The sequence below is a fragment of the Stylophora pistillata genome, chromosome 2, assembly GCF_964205215.1.
Source record: "Stylophora pistillata chromosome 2, jaStyPist1.2, whole genome shotgun sequence".
NCBI classification, from domain to species: domain Eukaryota; kingdom Metazoa; phylum Cnidaria; class Anthozoa; order Scleractinia; family Pocilloporidae; genus Stylophora; species Stylophora pistillata.
In genome coordinates this window covers 32,269,587-32,283,726 of record NC_142520.1, presented here as the reverse complement: position 1 = coordinate 32,283,726, position 14,140 = coordinate 32,269,587, and the positions used below count along the sequence as shown (strand labels likewise).

General features: G+C 38.5%; 1 protein-coding gene across 1 annotated transcript; it reads left to right on the top strand.

Moving 5' to 3' along the window:
* The first annotated feature begins 1,328 nt into the window (after positions 1–1,328).
* Positions 1,329–13,069, top strand: LOC111341108 (uncharacterized). Its single transcript, XM_022948062.2, has 17 exons — positions 1,329–1,481; positions 2,701–3,047; positions 3,168–3,332; positions 3,794–3,907; positions 4,088–4,219; positions 5,166–5,262; positions 5,358–5,576; positions 5,944–6,320; positions 6,950–7,117; positions 7,556–7,666; positions 7,894–8,013; positions 8,891–8,981; positions 9,525–9,908; positions 10,442–10,567; positions 10,920–11,042; positions 11,280–11,639; positions 12,103–13,069. Exons 1-17 carry the CDS (start codon positions 1,409–1,411, stop codon positions 12,789–12,791), a joined length of 3,696 nt encoding a protein of 1,231 aa, XP_022803797.2. The 5' UTR covers positions 1,329–1,408; the 3' UTR covers positions 12,792–13,069.
* The last annotated feature ends 1,071 nt before the right edge of the window (positions 13,070–14,140 follow it).

Genomic DNA, 14,140 nt, shown 5'->3' with positions numbered 1-14,140 from the left:
CTGAAATAGATATAGGCAGGGGTCGCACTTGCGCTTTTGGTGTTTACATTGGACAACACGTGTGCACAGCTAGCTATCGGTTCAATATTTTAGTCACAGGTTTTCTCGACACACGTTTTATCTGGTCCCTATGGCGAATTTCAACCCATACCAATTTACAAATTTGCACTATTCACCTGATTATTCTCAGTATGGGAATGGCTTCTTTTCACCCTTTGGCTCGCAGATATTTTCCCATTTTTTTTTTTTTTGCATCCGTCGACGTCGGTTTAAAGCGGCAAGAGCCAACATTTGCCGTTGGCGAGTGTTGTACAATGCGTGCAAATCAATAGTGTTTTGTACATTGAACAAACTAAACAGAGAGTGAAGAAATGTCGCTGATAAAACTAGCACCAGCTTCATGTCTACAAAGTTTTATTTGGGGCTCTTTTCGCGCGTGAAATATTAAGAGTTGACAGTCTGGTTTCAAATATCCTTTATGTCGCACAAGTGCGACCTACATGACTCCCGTGGTGTAAATGTCGCGACATATTTGTAGGACAGCTTATGACGTGCTACAAAAAAAGAAAGGCCACAGTGCGACCCCTGCCTATAATAAACATTTAGATTACATGATATACATTTTTTGGGGGAAACGTGAATGGAAGGAATGTTGTCAACAATACGATAAAATACGTTTTTTAATTTGGGACTTAGTACTATTTCGTAACTCGATTTTAGATACCGGAAGCAGGGTTAACCAGTTTAACCTCTCTTTAGCTGAGACAAAGAGCAAGGAAAAATCTCGCCAAACGATTCTTGATGCTAAAATTTTCGCCTTTTTTTGTTTACGTGATGAGCAAAAATTATTTAAACGAACTCTATCTCATTTATCATTTCAAGTCCTTTTCCAATTTTCAGTTTTTAATGGATTTGGCTTTCAGTTTTTTTTGCATGTCTAAACATTCGTTTTTGGAGGATTGCCTGAGTTAAGAAGAGCTAAGAATGTTACAATAGGAAACATGTGTTTCCTATGTGAAGAGAATTCACGTTTTGATAAGTAGTGTTCAGTTTCTTCTCCGCAAGATAAGGAAATTTTTATAAAAAGGAATATACAATGTTTTTCTCCGTCTCTAACGAAATAAAGGAAAATTTGTAATAATTGGAAGATTCTTACGGGCAATATAAATTCTGGACAGCTTTTGCGTGTTTTCGAGAAATTCACTGTTTCACAAGAATCCTTCCTGTGTTTGCATAAGTTATCGAAAATAAGTAGATATTTCCTTGTCTTAATTGGTATTGTTCAAATGACCTCGTCAAAGCAATCTTTGTCAATATTGCGCTGAAACACGTGATTCAGGGGCTTCACAAAACTAATGCATACGCAGTCGCGTTACATCTACGTGCATATCAATGACATAGTGAAGCGATGATGCTGTCTGTAAGGCAAGGGTCATTGTTGCTTGTTTGTTTCTTTATCCTCAGTGTCGTCCAAGGAAAAGGTTAGTTTCTCTGAATCTTACTATTTACACCTTTTACCCCTTTTTTTCTTTTTCTTTTTTTTAGATAAGACTCCCAAATGCCTTCCACAAGCGCTATTTAGTTTAGCATTCATCGAAATTCAGAGCTTCCAAATTCTGACTCAATGACACATCCAAACGCAACGTATGTTAAAGGGAAAATTTTGCATCGCCAAATAAATCTAAATGAGCTATAAATATGCGATCGTAATATTTTCCTTATTTGACCTTAAACGGAGAAATTTGTGTCAGGTTGTAATGAACAGAAATGTTTTATTGGTCAGGGAAACAATATAGAAAGTCTGTGGACGAACCTTGAAAATTTCTAAGACTTTCTAGGGATGATAGTAACAGAGATAAAGAAATATTTAAACTTGTTGAATATCTATATTGAATCGGTGGAAATGCCTCGAAACCCTTTCACAGTGATAAGATTATAATCTACTGACAGTGTAGCGGATACTGAAAAATCCAAGAAAATATCCTGAAATATTTTCTGTATTCCTTTGTAACACATCTAGAATTTTTGCTCTTTTTTTAAACCGAGTAAGTTGACGAAACGTTTTTACGCCAGAGAAAGCTAGCCAAGAAATCCTTTACAGTGAAGCTTGAGTGGTCTCAACTCGGAGTCGAGACCGCGCTAAGGGATCTTTCATTGATGTACTTTGCAAGGCTGCAGCCGGCTACAACAACCCCGATTACCTGTATCAGAATTTTCTTTTAGAGTCAACCAACAATTGAAAACAGAGTAATTATCATTTTTATCTACTTTAATTTTTCTTCCTATGCAAGGGGAACCACAATGTGTAAAGGACCAGTCGATAATTTTTTTTTTCAATTATGAAAGAAAAGTTTAACCAAGAAATGGAATCTTGACCACGACTAACGAATTCTTTTCTTTAAGTTGGCAACCTCAGCCCTCGACAGATCCTCTCTGAGTGTCCAAACTGAGTAATTCGAAATTCCATTCCTGTAATTCAGCACGTTCTTTGATTGGTCAAAAAAAATCAAGCCACCCTCAAACAATAAGTAGCAAACTTGGACCTAGACGTGATTAAGTGCGTGACATTTTGTTGTTCCTTTTGCCTTCGTAACATCTATGATTACTTTGATTTCTAGACACACTTTATTACTACTTTATTCGCAGCTATCTTGTAGTATTCGTAGTTAGCCTAAGACCATAAATTCTACTTACGTACAGGGGTTCAGAGAGGAAAGATCCACTTCAGTCAAGCAGACGACGATTACATCTGCCAGTATGCCACATTCAGCAAAAGTTTCACCAAGGGTATACCAGTGCGGGTATTCACATCTGTCAACCGTGGAAACGGATCATCTAGTGTATACGATTCCGTCTTTGTCTGGGTGGAGGATGTAAGATTCGATCGTTTCAAGGCCTGTGTTGTCGAAGGTGGCCGAGGAGATGGGGATAACTTCACTATCGACTGGTTTGCATTTCAAGGCCCACAGACAGGAGTTCAACAGGGTGAAACCATGTTTAGTAAATTTACCACAGGATCACAATGCAACCGTGTGACTTTCCCTAAGGTAAGATTCCCCCCCTATTTTTTGAAGGCAGTGGGGGTACGTGGTGGAGGAAGCTGACTTAGACATATGAAGCACGAAACGTTTGATGTGTAATTTTCCTCCATTTATTTCCTCTTAAAGGGTTTTAAAACAATTCCAAAAGTTCACATCACTGTTGAGCACAGGGTTAAAGACCAAAAACATGACGCCATGATAGTTTGGGTCGAGGATGTCTCTTCAAGTGAGTTTGAGGTCTGCCTTCGTGAGTCCAGGGTATTTGACGGGTCTCATGACAAACTCAGAGTGGCAAGTATTTGCGTGTATAACCGTTATATTTTTCGCGGTTCAGTTTAATTTTTATTTCTTTCCCGAACTATGAGGTATTTGTGTTTGCAAACTGTAGGAAAAATGTTTGTATTCCTTTGCTTATTCATCTGCAGTTCTCCTTCAGTTGCTTTGTATGTTTTGATTTATTTTTCATTTTATTGTATTATCATTATAATCATCAATATTACATGTATCATAACTATTATCATTTTTATTATTATTATCATTATTTTTATTATTATCATAATATTTCTTATAATTAGAATTATTATTAGCTGTCGAACATATCTTTTCCTCGGTGTGTCGTGTTTGAATGTTGTCAAATGTAAATGGTTCAAACTCAAATATATTTGATGTGGATGTGTCCCCAATTCATTGTTCAGCTTGTCAGTCAAGCTTTATAAATTTTAAACAAATTGTTTCTTTTCTTCTTGTCCAAGGACTGGATGGCTTTTGAGAATTATCCTTCCTCATGGAGAGTCAAAGAGTCCAAGAGCATCATATTTTCAGAAAAGGAGTTACCTGCAGCGATAAAAAAGTATGCCCTATGTAGGGTGAGTGTGCTTATCGAGTCATAAGAAAAGTTTCGAAGAAAGTGACTGTCGTAAGCAAAGTAGGCTTTTGTGAGACAAGCATCTGCAAAAAAGTAATGAGGGAAACCATTATAGGAAATTCTGCAATATTAAACAAACATTAAACATTCATTTATGTATTCATTACGTATTTATTGACAGACCGTGAAATTTGACGAGCCCTTTTTTACGCCGCCTGTAGTTCTCACAACTGTTTTCAATGCTGCTAAAGGAAATAAATCGAATGATGGTTGCAGCCCAAAGCATAAGGAACCTTTAATCACCTGGATGGAGGTGAGATCAAACAGATCATGACAACCTCAGTTTTGTTTTTCACTTATACTTTCCAGTCATAATAAATGTTAAGATACTTCAAGTAAATATGAGCTTTCCTCTTGCTTTTGTACGTTTATTTCCTTCCTTTTTTGTGATTGTTTTTGTTATTGTTATTTTACCATTGTGTTTCTACTTCTTTCCCGCCTCCCTATTCTATCTTTTGTTTTGTTTTTTGGAAATACTTGGTGAAATAATCGTTTAGTCCTTAAAGTACACCTAAGCCCCCCCTTTTTTTTCGCTCAACGAAATAAGCGTATTTTTTGGAGTATTTCTTTGCAAAAACTTTTTGATTTGCTCAAATCTTCGATTTTCCGTGCACAGACAAAATGAGGAAAATCAGCCGCCATCTTGGCTCACGACCGAGTTTAAAGAGGAATGGTTCTAGCGGGTAATGTGACATCAAATCGAGAACACGAAAGTTTACATTTCGCACATTTTCACTTGTTTGAAAGGTTGTAGTCGATATTGTTAAAAATATGCCGACTAATTGTGTAGGAGGATGTAGCAACGTGCGAAATTTGCAAGAGGGTATCGCGTTTCATACATTTCTCATACAACACACCTAGTCGGCATATTTCGGACAATATCGACGACAACCTTCCCAAACAAGTGAAAATGTGTGAAATGCAGACTTAAGTGTTCTCGATTTGACGTCACATTACCCCCTAGAACCAGTCCTCTTTAAACTCGGTCGTGAGCCAAGATGGCGGCCGATCTTTCTTATTTTGACTGGGAACAGAAAATTGAAGATTTGAGAAAATACAAAAATTTTTGTACAGAAATACTCCAAAACATACGCCTATTTCGTTGAGCAAAAAAAATTTTTGGGTATAGGTGCACTTTAAATCATATAACTTTTGTAGCGCTTTTTGACCCCTGAAACTCTTGTATTATCATACATTAGGAAGTGACCTCAAAACACTTTCAAATTTGTATAAAAGACTGGGCAGGGTACGATAGTCAAAGGAATGATGTGGCAGTAGACTATTTGGTTATTGGAGGTAGATATGAAAACTTTTTTCATGTTTTCTTTGATGTATTTCCTCATTCTTAACTGTCATTTCTCAAACATTCATAATATTTCTTTTCCTTTCAGATCTTGATCCGTGCAGAAATGTAAACTGTACCTACGAAAGCTTTTGCTATGCCTATACTCCCTGGAGGTTTGATTGTATTTGCAAAGACAACTGCCCATCATACGAGGAACAAGTTTGTGCTTCCAACGGTCGTACGTTCAAAAACATGTGTTTCCTCAAAAAAGAGATCTGTAAAACACGTGGAAACTACACTAACTATCATCCTGGAAGCTGCAGAGGTAAAAAAAAGTAGTTCACGCAATACAGGGTTTTAAGAGGTCTACCGTTTTATTCTCAGCTGTTTCATGAGGCGCTGACTTTATCTCAGTATAAATTATTTTGCTCCTTCAATTAAGGGCGTTTTAATTTCCTTTTCTGGCGTCATCAGCCTAATCTCTTTTTAAATGGCTAAAGTTATGGAGTGCACTTGTTTTAGTCTCCACATGCAATTGTGGAAGAAATATCATTATGGGAAAGATGATAGGATATTTCAGTTGGTTACCTGCTTAAACCCTTACAGATTTACCCTTCCCACCATTTTACCTTCAAATAATGACGCCACTTTCACCTAGGTTGAATCAAAGATGGTTTCTAATGTGATTGTAGGTTTTCCGATGCAGAAAGGAAGACATGAGTTCCAGAACACACCTTCGTGGGCAGAGGATCAGTGTGATGTGATCAACCTGGAACCCTTTATTTTCTATCCTCATATGAAAATTTACGTACAACTCACTGTTAACCACTTCAACTATTCTGATGACACTTTGGTACACGAAGCTACCACGCCTTGGGTAGAGAGCATCAACACCACTCAGTTCACAGCCTGCGTCACTCGAGCTGGAAGGAATGATTATCCTGCAGACAGCTTTGCTTCAATTGACTGGGTGGCCTATCAGGGAGCCCCACCCGGAGGAGTAGCAGGAGAGGAGACATTCTTAACATGGTGGACTGGGACAACCTGCCGGACCGTTTCTTTTCCAAAGGTGCGTGCTCTGCTATAATCATATTTGAGATTAAGCAGATAGTTGATGAGTTGAACCTTTTTCAATTTGATCCAATAAGTGTTTGTAGTTTTTCATCTGTCCCTTCTTTCTTTCATCCTTATTGATAAGCTTAAAGGTCATTGCCGTTGCTACCAGTTGAGAACTAAAATCTTTCTTTTTCTTTCCTATTTTATCTCGTACTGGCCCGAAAACCTGTATGTATCTATACGCAAAGCAACCACTCCGATTTAAACTAAATTGGAAGCTGTTTTCATTTTTGTTTCTTCTCCTTTGCCTCAAGCTACCCTCAGCCGTAGGTTTGTTACATTCTGATTTTATGTTTATTGCGACCGAATTGCAAGTTTACTGATATGGCGAACGATTGTAACTTTAGCTATTTGAAAGTTGCAGCGTAACTAAAGTTCCATGCTCTTCCTCAATGAATTGCAGCTCTCAAGATATACCGTAACACAGAAAAAAATCCCACCCCATACGGCTACTGTAACATAAACTAATTATGGTCGCATACTTAAGGTACTAGACCTTTTATCAAAGCTTCCCTGCGTAAGATCAAATCCCGCCACCCTTTGATAATATTTTATTGATTTTTTTTGTATCTTCATCTTTAGGGGAAGTATTCTGAGCCACCACAAATCTTTACCACAGCTGTCCATTACCGATCAAGCCTCAGGCACGATGCTAGCACGGTGTGGCTTGAAGATGTCTCCAATAGTTCTTTTCAGATTTGTCTCAGGGAGCTTCAAAACTTCGCTGGAGTTCATGATGATATATCAGTGGTAGGATTTGTCAAACTCAAATAAAGTTAATAAGAACATACGGAAAACCAAGAGAGCTCCTTTCCTGTCTGTCTTGTTTTAATTTAAAATATTCGGTATGTGTCATCTTGTTTTGCATGTTTTCTCTCTTTTAACTCCATTTTCATGCTATTTTCACCCTCTACAGAAATCCGATACGCTCATTGCCAGCTCCATTTTTATCTCTAAGAATCTTATCATACACACGTTATAGCTTTCTTGAAATAATTAACATTGACTCAAAAAATACACGGCTTTTAATATGAGAAATACAGATGAATAGGATAAATGCCTAAGAATGTGAATTTGATACCAGAGAGAAACTATTCATTGATAAAATGTCAAATTGCATTAAGCTCCTCTAGAAAACTCTGTTCACATTTCTAATTGATTCTTTGTGCCTTTCTTTGTTTGGCTCAGAACTGGCTGGCAATCGGCAAAACACCTAGACCGATGTTTAAAGAGAGCAGCGAGGTCATTTTTCCGAATGTTGGTTTGCCATCAATAAATTACAACTACGCTTTCTGTAAGGTGAGTGATGTGCCCTAATTCAAATTAGTCATCTTTCGCTTCTGAAAGCCGTGTATTGATTCAGAAACAATTTTGAATTGATTTTCATCATGAAATTGGATTAAAAAATCCCGGAAAACTATCTGAACCGAGAAAATGCCTAGCTCCGACAATTTGCACTTTGGATTGCCTGTCCTGAAAGCAGTAAAAATGCTAATCGATTAGTGGGTTATTTCTTCAATCATCAGGATGTGAGTTTCCTTCGATCGGCTTACACCTACCCACCCACGATAATGGTAACTGCCAGGCATTCAACAAGTGGAGGGAATGCTGCTGCAGAGTGCAATGGAATCGTGAGCTGGATTGAGGTGAACAAGTGAAAATGGAATCTATTTTGTTTCGTTTTTGTTTTGTTTTGTTTTTTTACTTTTTGTGAACACTGCTTCTACACTTTAGCGATGGTTTTTATCTCTTTACCTGTTCCTTTTTTTTTTTTTTTTTTTTTCATATTTTGGTTTAATCATTAGTGTTGTTTTTGTTTGATAAATAGGAAACTGGAATATCTATGAGGAGATAATCTTTTTTCGTGCTCATTACTTTAGTCTTAACCGCCTCCCGGTTAGCTCAATTGTTAGAGCGCCGGACTGCTGTGCGGGAGGTCGTGAGTTCAAATCCGGCCGGACCAACACTCAGGGTCTTTAAATGACTGAGAAGAAAGTGCTGCCTTTGTAATAATATCTGCAAACGGTTAGACTTTCTAGTCTTCTCGGATAGGGACGATAAATCGAGGTCCCGTCTCACAAGCCCTTGTATGAATAGGGCACGTAGTGCCCGGTGATGTGGTCTATCTTTGTGTAGCGTCTATCAAATTAATGGGGGGTACTGCGCCTTTGAATATTGTATAATAAGGGCGCAATATAAATAAGGAATTAATTAATTAATTAATTCATTTATAGTCGTAGAAGGATCTTTAAAAAACGACGGTCTTGCAAGACTAAGAATTATCACAGCGAACTCACGTACCTATATAATTTTATGTTTCTTGGATGCTAGCTTGATGTTGTGTAGTATCAAATGCACTCATGTGTATTTCTTGTCATCATATCAATCTCTTTGTTCTGTTTCTACTACTATACTCTGATTTTTTTGGTAAGTTATTCTCTGTTGATTTGCTTAACTCCTATTTGGGTTTTGAGTTTCAGAATTTGTATTTAGTGTATTTTTTATATCTTTTTTCCTTATAAGTCTATCACAACTTCTGGATTTCGAATCTGTGTGAAAGAACTGTATGTGCAACGCTTTGACCCACTGAATGTTTCCTACGCAGTGATGGGTGGTAAGTAAAATATCTTTTTAAATTCCAATTTTCGGTCAGTGTTTTCGCGCCAATGACGCTTTTCATGGGGTTGCAAGTCTTATTTTGAAGATTTGTATATTCTGTCTATTTAAAAGGAATGCGTTGAAAGAGGAAAAAGGAGAAAGAAGTAAACGTATTATTGAACAACAATCGCTCCGACGAAGGGCTAACGCTCGAAACGTCAGCTTTTGTAATCATTACGGTGGCCAATTTACCATTTCAACTTTGTTGATATATCCAAATTATTTCGTTACTCCCACCGACGCAGCCCCAAACAATTTCTTTCGAAACTATCAGCCTTTATTCATTTTATAAAAAGGGTTGCAGTTGTGGAAGTTCGGGCATTAACCACGGACTATTAACGCAAAATTTTATTCCCCTTTCATATTTTACTTATTGTTTTCCTCGCAAATTCTGTTCATACAAATTTTCTTTCCAAAAAAATTACGCTGATAAAGGCATGTAATAGATACTGAGAATCTGGATACAACAAACGATAGTGTTGTATTGTTGAATTTGCAGACAGCATTTGTGATGACGACTGGACTTATTTTAGAGGATATTGCTATAGAAAAGTGGCTGCTTGTGATTCTTGGGGCAGCAGCCAGGGCAAATGTGCTACGCAGGGAGCGAACCTTCCAAGCATACACAGCCAGGAAGAAAACGTTTATGTCCAGAGTCTGCACGGTGGGGAACATTCTTGGCTGGGGCTCACTGATATCAACTCTGAAGGGAAGTTTGTGTGGAGCGATGGGAGCACATTCAATTTCAAAAACTGGGCAAAGGGTCAACCAAACAACTATGGAAATGAGGATTGTGTTCATACTCTTGGCTTCCTCAAAAACCATCATTACGAATGGAATGACGTTAACTGTACTGATTGTCACAGATTTACCTGCCAGAAAGGTTTGTGTAATGATATCCATCGCAGAAGGGATATTGGGTCTTGGTAAACCCTCTGAAATCACGAGCACACCTGAACGTACACATGTCACTATCAGCGTTGTGTTATTGATAGTGGGTGTAAATAGTATATTCTGGAAATTTCTCAGAATGCTTAGTCAAGATAACATGGATGCTTAAACATTATGATAACATTGCATGAAACGTTTTAGAACATTCCCTTGGCTTATGTAGTGATGATGAAATTCTACCGGAATGGTCGTGTTGAAAGCTTCTCGAATGTTCTAGGATACTTTGTAAATGTACCTGAAGACTCAGTCGTGTAGTAGTGTTGGTTGTTGTTGCCTGAAGTGACCGATTGTCTGAAAGCTATACAGAGAGAGAGCTTAACAGTGGTGGAAATCTTCTCATCGGTTAATAAGCATGATTTAAATACAAATAGTTATTACCTCCATGCACGATAGGCAAAATTTGGCCCATTATGCATTTTTCATTCTCTTTCTTAACTGCCATCAAAATTGTTCTTCTCCCGGTAGATTATGATGAATGTAGAGACTATAATTATCACTGCCCGCCTGATTCCCACTGCATTAACAGCGACGGCTCTTACACCTGCAAGTGTAATAAAGGATTCCGTTTAGATGCGAACAAGAACTGCGAAGGTTGGTACAATTCTATTTGAAAAGGTATTTTATTGTTTACCATGTAAACTTGAGAGCCTAGCAAACGATCTCAGAGCACTGTCATTTTGTCAAAACGTGCAGATTTTATGTTTCAGTCCATAAGTAGAATTCTTTACTGCTGAGATCTGAGAAGGGCTGCAGTCCTTTTTCCTCTTTTATATACACTTACCAATGATAGTGTTGAGTTAAGTGCCCCATTCTTCATTTTGCATTGAAACACAGAACTGAGCAAATATCACGCAACATTTGTATTGGCGAGATCAATTTTTTTTTAGTTGAACCATACATTTATTGTAGCCCAGTTATTGTTTTATTTCTCTTCTGGTAACAGATATGAATGAATGTCGATTGGGAACGTTTACGTGTGATGCAAAAGCTGTCTGCGAGAATATTCCTGGAACCTACAAATGTAGATGTTTTCCAGGGTTGGCTGGAACCGGAAAGACTTGCGGTGGTAAGTAAATGATCGCACCGAAACTTATCACCCTCCTTCTTCCTCTGAGTAAAATTTCGCGCTTTGTATTTGGCCATTTTCAAGTAATTACTTGGCTTACACAGCAATTTCAGAGCGACTTGCACCATCATTTTGTTCTCGCATTATCGCTTGAGGAAAAACAGCAATTACAGTCCACTGCACTTTGAAACAAAGCTAATTAAAGAAATTAAATTTTCTCTAATTTAAACTTCCCAGCACCTAACGCCACGGTAATACCGTCGTGTGCAAATGTGACTGTTGTCCAGTCCGATTCAATGGGATATATTGAGTCAAATGAGCCTGGAGCATCAATAACCTATAAAAGCAAAATGGATTGCACGTGGAACATAACCAGCAATGGACATATTGAACTTGTATTTATACGTTTGGATACCGAGGATAAAGTGGACATCGTTACCGTGTACGATGGGTTGTCAAAATCTGCTCCTGTGATTGGCACTCTGTTCGGAAACACTCTCCCTAAGCAATCTTTGACAAGTACATCCAACAAACTTCAGGTGAAATTTACTTCTGACGGCTCCAAGGAATTTCGTGGATTTCGTGCACGTTATCGAGGTAGGGTGGTTTTAAGTGAGAAGTAAACGTAAAGTTAAGGGCTAAGTTTGTAAAGAAACTGTGGTGCTGCGTCGGTATTGTATAGCAAGATAATTTGCTTTTACCAACTTGGTTGATAATTGAAATTGGTCACCGTAAAGAGTTTCGTAAGGCGACATTTCGAGCATCAGCCCATCGTAAAAGCAAATGGATATACGTAAATGAGCTAGTTAACTTTGAGTGATCAACCACTATTCTGGCGCATTACCACACGATTAAGAGATTAGGATAACTATCGTCAGAGGATTAGTATTGTTATTGCATCTCTAAGACACCAAATTCTGACGATTGGTCAGCAAAACAAAACTATAGCCATTGGATGGTATAGCTAGCTTTCTTACTTTAGAGAAAGCTAGCTATACCATTTTTACCCTCGAATTTCGTGCCTTAGTCGAGGGTAAAATTCATGTGCTTTTATTGCCAGCTATTACCGATGGAAGCGTACGCATAAACAGCACCAGCCGATCAACTGGCAGAGTGGAGGTTTTCTACGATGGCAAATGGGGGACCATTTGCGACGATGCCTGGGACTTGAATGATGCGAACGTAATATGTAAACAGCTTGGCTTCAAAAGAGCCATACAAGCTTATAAGGGCGCTCACCATGGTGAAGGAAGCGGACCGATATGGCTTGACGACTTGTCTTGTTCAGGACGTGAGTCTTATCTCCACAAATGCAGGCATCGAGGATGGGGAAAGCACGACTGCACCCATAAACGGGACGCCAGTGTGAAGTGCACCCATGGTTCTTCTGTCGTTCGGTTAGCAGGAGGATCCCACCACTATGGCCGTGTTGAAATTTATGAAGGAGGTAAATGGGGCACCGTGTGTGACCACACCTGGAATTTGAACGATGCCAATGTCGTCTGCCGTGAGTTGGGCTTCAAAGGTGCAACCTCCGCGCCTCGTGGTGCAGCTTATGGGCAAGGCTCTGGTCCTATCCATCGATATCGCATCTCCTGCGAAGGCAAAGAAGAATCTTTGCTGGACTGTCCGTATGAAAATCGGAGCTACTACTACTATTATTACTACTATGGGTGGTATCGCCGCTGGTATCGTTGGTATCACAGCTGCGGTCATCATGCGGATGCAAGTGCGGTTTGCCATAATTAGAAGGTTGCTCCCATAAAACATACTCAAACACTGATATCTTAAATGTTCTCAGATTCTCTCGATTTGTACTTAGACATCTGTATTTGATTCTCAAAGGCATAAGCTTAAGTTAAACCTCTGACCGAAAATACTTGTAAGAAATGGCGAGAGCTAGAACTCGAAGTTATAAAAAATAGCCTCATGCAGCTTTGGAAAAGTGGTTTTAACTCAGTGTGATTATTTTCTAAAAATGTAGCGGCAGGCTAAACAATAATTAAAAATGATAGATTTAACTCCTATTTCAAGCTGTTTTATTGAAGGAAATTCTAGAATTACATTTCTTGACGACGAAATAAATCGGTTTGCTCGCACACATTGATACATTTCAGCGCCGTAAAAAAAAAAGAAACGATGAGTAATATGGCGCTTAGTCCTCATTAACCCCACACTAATCTTAATTGAGCAGTATATTAGGATTTGTCCATTTAGGAAAGATTCCAAGTCCCCCCCCCCATTCCAATAATTCGTATAGGGGCCCACTCCTCCTTATATCCGTCTTTAACTTCTACTCCCCCCCTCCGGGTAGTACTTCGGTACAGTACTTCTTCTTTGTAGAAAACTTTTGTAATAAGAGTACAATATGATTTTAGAATTTCCAACTCACGCACTCCACTCAATTTGCGATCACGTCTCCTATTCGAGCAAGCGTCACTTATAGTATTCCCTTAGGAAAAAAAAAGTATTTGTCAACACTAAATTAACTAAAACCTTTCAGAGAATAATCTGTCTCGGTGTTTTTTTAATCTTGACCTCGTCTTAGTTATCCATACCAAACATTCATCAATGGGTTTTTGGGTGAAGTCCAAGATGGCTTTCATGTCACGCCCACTGAAATATGCATAGTGAATTAGAATCAGCGAAAACTATTCAATATTGGCCTCTCCTCGGTTGATTAAAATCAATTAAGGAACGAAAATAATGAAACACCGGATCAACTCCATCTGTCTTTTTGATTCCTTTGAGAGGTCGCCTACTTAAGCAAAAATGAGATTTGCTCTTGGCCCGTTTATATAAAATAGAGGGACTTTCCCTTCCTCTGAGTGGAAAAGGCCGAGGTCGTCAAAGCGTTATCTGCATTACAGTGCTCGATAAATAAAAGTAGAGCTCAGAATATGTTGGGTTAGAAAAAAACAACGACTACGCTATAAGCCTATAAGCTATACCCTATAAGCCTGTTTCGTGATTGCTCACTCATGTCATATATCTATATATATATATATATATATATAAGCCAAATAGGCAACGTAGGATCCAGGACAGTGCTCGACAATGAAGGAGCGATTGCAGTAGCAAATGGACCACTCAAGTTA